The following is a 6,718-nucleotide window of genomic DNA, read 5'->3' on the forward strand; positions in this document are numbered from 1 at the left end:
TCTTTGCTAGTAGTATTTAGTTACCAATAGGGCGTTTGTTCTTTACCAGTAGTAATGTTGAGTCACTTGTTTGACTGTTTGATGTGTGTAAATATCACTCGAGTTGAGGTGCGGTCCTCACAACTGTCAATTCTAGCCACGGTCATCAAGCCGTGAGGCATTGACAAATCGGAACCACTACCGGAGAAACTAACAAAGATGTTTGAAATAGCGGACTCGCTCTGGCCACAAGCTGAAATGCCTTTCAATGCTAGCATTTAGCAAAGATCACATGCATTGTCTTTTTTTACAGGTGTCCAATTTTTGTGGTTGATAATATTTCACACTTGTAAAAAGAACTAACCAATGGTGATGGTTCGTTCACATTGGTGATGGTCCATTCATACAGGGACCATACCAACTGTCCAATTTTCTACCGATCATTCATGTTGAAATGTGGTTGCTCAATACCCACCATGTTTTTGTGGACCGTTCCGGTCTACCATGTATTTTGCAGATTCACCAAGGAACACCCAACTTAATAATCAATCAAATGAAACATATTAATACTCATATTTATTGTATGTCTGTGCATTCCTTTTTATCTAATCACTTGGTGGACATGTCCACTTTGATCAATTTGAAGAAAGAGGCACTTGGCGATGCCCAACTTTACAGAGTTTTAGCTTGGCAAAAATTAAGAGGAAGGCTTACACAGTGGCACATGAGATTGCAAAGTTTTGTGTTTAGTGTGTGTTTTGCTGGTGTTTTAGTAGGCAGGATTCCATCAAACATGACAAGTTTTGCAGACAATGATATAAAAACGTATCTTTATTAATATATTGTTCAGAGGATTTTAATAGTAATCTTTGAAGGATTGAAAGGATTTTTAATGTGAGTTGTTCGATTCGTAGGATTGGATCTCAAAGGATTTTTTCCCTGAAGTTCTAACTGCACTAAATTTTAAATAATTTTCTCCTTCCAGTTGAGAGCTTCCTTGATTGAGAGACATTTTCATATGGAAGTTGGTTGATTCGCAAGATTCAAATCCTTAATTTTTTTTCCTAAGGACTCCTTCACTCTAATTGTTTGGAGGAAATGCACATCTACACAAACCGCTTACTACATTTCCATTTGTTTTCTATGGTATGTGTTGAACAAACAACCTTGTACTAATTAATGCATTTCAATCCTATAAGGTTCAAGAGTTCTTGACATGTTAATCCCGTATTTTTGTGTTCATGTGTTTTACAAACCGAGCGAACAAAAAGGCTCTCATGTCTATTAAAAAAATCTTGGTTTCTTCTATTCATTTTTCCTTTTAAATAAGGCAAATAAAAGTGGTTCTTTGCTAATAGTATTTAAATAAGGCGTTTGTTCTTTACTAGACGCAACGTTAAACCACTTGTTTGACTGGTTTATGGTGTGAATATCACTCGAGTTGAGGCACAATCCTTGCATTTATCAATTCTCACCACCATCATCAAGTCATGGAGTTCTAGTAAATCCTCAATTTGCGTCATCGGACGATCTTACAAAATGGAGCGGAAAAACTCTTAAGGTTGACTATAGGTAGACAAAAAATCTTGCAAAGCAAGGTGCATTCCTCATGTGTGTGTGTGTGTGTGAATTCTCGCCACTGTCATCAAGTCATGGACCTAGTGAGTCATTGATTTACCTCATCAAATGATCTTACAAAGTGGACCGAAAAAAGTCTTAACGTTAACTACAAGCAGACAAAATATCTAACAAAACAAGGTGCAATTCTCCCACATTTCTCAATTCTCATCGCCGTCATCAAGTCTTGGAGTTCTAATAAGTCATTGATTAGCCTCATCGAACGATCTTACAAAATAGATCGAAACAAGTCTTAGGGTTAACTACAAGTAGACAAAAAACTCTACAAAACGAGGCGCAGTTCTCTCGTTTGTCAATTATCACCACTATCATCAAGATGTGGAGTCCTAGTGAGTCATAAATTTGCGTGGTCGAATGATCTTACGTACTGAGTGAAATTGTCTTAAGGTTAACTACAAGTAAAAAAACTACAAAACATGGTGCATTCCTTGCGTGTGTCAATTCTCGCCATTGTCATCAAGTCGTGGAGGTCTAGTAAGTCATTTATTTGCCTCATCGAATGATCTTACAAAATAGACCCAAAAAGTTCTTAAGGTTAACTACAAACAGACATAGAAAACAACGCAAAACGGGTGTAGTTCTCACGTTTGTTGGTTACCATCACTGTCATCAAGTCGTTGAATTCTAGTAAGTCATTGATTAGCCTCATCGAATGATCTTACAAAATAGACCGAAAAGATCTTAAGGTTAACTACAAGCAAACAAAAAACCGTACAAAACGAGGTGTAGTTCTTGCATCTGTCAATTCTTGTCACCTCATCATGTCAGTGGAGTTCTAGTGAGTCCTCGATTTGCCTCATCGAACAATTTTATAAAATAGACCAAAAAGTCTTAAGGTTAACTACAAGTAGATAAAAGACCCTACAACATGAGTAGAACAAAAGAACATAAATTTTGTTACCACACTAGGAGAAAACAAGGTGCAGTTCTCGCGTTTGTCAATTCTCGCCACCGTCATCAAGTCACGGAGTTCTAGTCACCGATTTGCCTCATCGAACGATCTTAGAAAATAGACCAAAAAATGTCTTTAGGTTAACAACAAATAGACAAAGAAACTACAAAACAAGGTGTAGTTCTTGCGTTTGTCAATTCTCCTCGCCTCATCAAGTCAATGGAGTTCTAGCAAGTCATTGATTTGCCTCATCGAACAACAACAATGAAGTATTTTAATCAAACAAGTTGAGGTAGGCTAGAGTTGAAACTCATAAGATATTGAAGCTAACTAATGATTCTGGCATGTGGATAACTAACTTTCACACACCCTTGTCCATAATTAGTTTTTAATGGACTCCTCACATGTCAAGTTGAGTCTACCCCGACTTTTATTGACATTATCAACACGCTTTAATCATCTGCCATGCACTAATGCTTTTAGTGGTCTGCGTTGTATATGCACAAATCATCTCAGACGATGTTGGAATTTTTTTCTTCATTCTAAAATCATCGAACAATCTTACAAAACAGACCAAAAAAGCCTCAAGGTTTACTATAAGTAGACACCAAAAAACCCTACAAACAGTACAACAAAGAACATGAATTTGCTGCCACACTAGGAGAAGAAAGTATTGGTTGACCAGGAGGAAAGTTTTGTATGAACGAACATTCCTATAGAATAGACCTAAAAAGTCTCCAGGGAAAAAAAAGTAGGCAAAAGGACGCTCTATCCACTGAGCTACAGGCGCCTTTGTTGAAATAAAATCAATCGTACCTTCATAAATTGGAATTCATCTATCGTCCCCAATTACACCAGGTCTTCCCTTTAATAATACCCCCTGCAAAGCTGTCGCGATCTGGTCGTTTCGCTCGCGTCCTCCTCGTCGGCGGCCATGATCCAGGCGGTGATGGTCATCAGCACTCTGGGCAAGCCCCGCCTCCTCAAGTTCTACGATTTCCAGGTCCCGAACCTTCTCCAGTCGCCGCCCCTTCTTATTTTCTCCTGACGCCCTTTCTTCAGCCTTCACCCGTCCACCAGCTGCTCGGCCAAATTCCCCACCCAAATCCTGAACCGCTTCATCTTTAGATCTCCATGTGCTTGATGAAATGCCTTAGAGACTAAGCTCTGCACTTTGTTTTTCTCTGTCCTCCGGCTCACGGATTATTCGATGGCTGCAGGACCCGGAGAAGCACCAGGAGCTGGTCCGCGGCGTCTTCCAGTGTATGTGTACACACAGTTCGCTTTCCCTTTTCTTTTCGCCCTTTGTATGTATATAGATGATGTGGTTGAGTTACGGAGCCTGTTCTTGCAGTGTTATCTGCGAGGCCGGAGGGTGTGAGCAATTTCGTCGAGGCCGATGCAATCTTTGGACCGGTAGTGAACCTTCTCCAGCTATCCTAGGCTAATCCGGTAGTATATCTGATGCAAAAGGCAGAAAATGACAGCAATGAACAAGGAAGTTTGAAATGTTTGTCAATCTGTATGTAAACAAACTAAACTATTGACTAGGTATGCAAATGCTCAGAAATCTTTTTGGAGGGGAGTGGCGAACAGCTATGTAACGTGTGTTGCTGTAAACATTTGACTAATCGTAAAACTAAATTTGCACCTGAGTTAAATTTGTGACGGAAACAACTGAATTATTGGAGTAACCTTTTTTCATTTTACCTACAATGAGCTGTAAGGGGGAAAAAACGTTTGATTTTCGTTTTTATGCTTTGCAGGGAACGAGACTGGTCTACAAGCATTTGGCGACACTATACTTCATCTTTGTCTTTGATAGCTCTGAGAATGAGCTTGCCATGCTCGACCTCGTACAAGGTAACTTAACTCCTTCCCCACGGAATTGTTTCTTCCATTACTATAAATGATAGCCGTGTGCAATGGAAAATTGAGGCTGCATAGATTTGCATGAGGAACTAATTATGTTCAGTGTGTTATCATGCTTCGCATTTTTTGAAATGTTTCCGTACAGAGTCTACTTCCCCCGGTGGCTGTTTATCTCATTACTGTGATTCTTTCAGTTCATTATCCATACACTACTTGTTTACATTTTTGTATTCCGTATTTCCAGTGCAAATTCCGATTCTTGCTAAACACTTATGCATACCACTGCACTACTATCGGTTCTAAAAAACTGTCACTGCACTAAGACAAACATGCATTCCTTTGTACATCTAACACTCAGTGAATTGTTCATCTTCTTTCTCCTCTGTTTGTCACTTTAAGATTCTTGTATGACCTGTTTGAAGAGATCAACTAATCTTCTTGTCACAGTTTTTGTTGAAACATTGAATAGGTGCTTCAAGAATGTATGTGAGCTTGACATTGTATTTAACTTCAACAAGGTACAGTGATTCTCTTTGTTTGGTATTTTATTCTGGATAGTCACAGCTATAATAAATAAAATCCACAATAGCATTGGTGTTTTTTATCCTCGTCTGCAGCATGGAATAGTTTTTTTATACACGGTTCATATAAAATCATATGTGCAATTGCCCAATGTAACAAATACTTGAATCTAACAAGACTTACAATGCTGGATTACTGCATATCTGTTTCATTTTGCACTACTGATCAAATTATTACAGTTGGAATTCGAAGAAACATTTTCTGACTTAAAACTATATGTTGTTAAATCATGCTGGTGTTTCACTGAAGTTATGTAGTACCTTGGCAGTGGCACCTCAAACTTACAGAAGCATGTAGCTAGATACATCCGTTTGAGCATTAATTGATACGGGGCAGAGGGAGTAGTATTTAGTTTACATCTCAACCAAAGATCAACATCATAATTGAAATGGTAACTTATAAATTCTGTAGAGATTAGGATAAGCAAATAGGTATGAAATACCAAATCTTCTGGAGCTGTTAGACAACATATAACTATAAGTGAGCATTAGTGTCCTGTAGTTTACTGGCAGTCTGGCAGAGAGCTTGAAGAAAGTGTAGGAAGGGCCAATCCAATATAACATGCCAATGGACCTGTTAAAAGAGGGTCGATAACTTTTTTTTAGTACGCAATGCTGACAATCGATACTTGAGAACTTTTGGAATGGAAGGCTAGGGCCACCTCTTGCCCTGAATAAACTCTAAACCTGCTGGTGCCTATGATGCCATTGCCCTTCATGGCTCCATCCCCTACTTTCTGTAGTATCTACACCATGCATATATGTAGAGATGCACATTCTTTCTTTTCAGAGTTCAGATCAAACTCCAATGGTTCATCAACAGCCTTTTCTTTCTCATGTCATAGTGATGGGTAATACTACTTCAAAATAACGACCATTCTCTCTTGGTTCACTATAATATGATGAAATGCAGCTTCACACAGTTTTGGATGAAATGATACTGGGAGGACAAGTGATTGAAACAAGTTCAGAGCAAATAATGAAATCTGTAGAAGAGATTGCGAGGTTTTTACTCCCTTCCGCATTCAACTGCCATATCATTTATTCACGTGCATGTGCAATTTCATAACAGCGATGCTTGCTACTTGACACAGGTTAGAGAAACAATCAAGCACAACTAGCCTCATACCAAAGTCGATATCGGAGCGTTTCAGCCGTTAAAATTTTCCGCTTGTGTTTTGGACCGACAGTTTTGGAGACTTGAGCAAAAGAAATCAAATTGATGATCATATCTCCGATGGTCTTTCAGTTCTCTGAAGTCTTGAGCATCTGCCATTCAACATGAAAACCTATTGGCTGACGTGCACAGCAGATTGTCTCCCTCCCCAGAGTTGTAAGTTGTAACCTGAAATGTGAAGCTGGCATGTCCAGTCTATACAGCTGTTATGTGTAAACTTATACAGTTGGAGTACTAGTCTAGTTATGTGGCTCTGTGACGGTGTGCAAATGTAGCAAGCCAGAGATTTATTTCTGACCACATTTCTATGGTGATATATGAGGTGTTTGAAGTTCCAACCCGGATCTATGTGGATGGTACAATCAACTCAGTCCGAAGTTATGCGTCCATTGCACATGTGAGTTTTTCTTTTGGACGCCGATATCCACCACACGTGTGGTATATTCGACATGCGCCCACACACCGTGTGTGGTGTGAACAGGAGGCAGCCCACACGGGCTGTGTGTGGGCGGACATTAGAATTGCCCATACGTGTGGGCGCGGCTACTTCGTGCCACACGCCCAACAAGTACTACTCAT

At 39.4% G+C, this 6,718-nt stretch overlaps 1 protein-coding gene across 1 annotated transcript; it reads left to right on the top strand.

Annotated features, from left to right (window-relative positions):
• Positions 1-3,260: 3,260 nt before the first annotated feature.
• Positions 3,261-6,477, top strand: LOC109742300 (AP-3 complex subunit sigma). The gene is made up of 7 exons (XM_020301390.4): positions 3,261-3,512; positions 3,730-3,772; positions 3,864-3,925; positions 4,276-4,372; positions 4,829-4,899; positions 5,876-5,967; positions 6,057-6,477. The coding sequence occupies exons 1-7, from the start codon at positions 3,444-3,446 to the stop codon at positions 6,121-6,123; spliced, it is 501 nt and encodes a 166-aa protein (XP_020156979.1). The 5' UTR covers positions 3,261-3,443; the 3' UTR covers positions 6,124-6,477.
• The last annotated feature ends 241 nt before the right edge of the window (positions 6,478-6,718 follow it).

This window comes from Aegilops tauschii, chromosome 4 (genome assembly GCF_002575655.3).
Source record: "Aegilops tauschii subsp. strangulata cultivar AL8/78 chromosome 4, Aet v6.0, whole genome shotgun sequence".
Lineage (NCBI taxonomy): Eukaryota > Viridiplantae > Streptophyta > Magnoliopsida > Poales > Poaceae > Aegilops > Aegilops tauschii.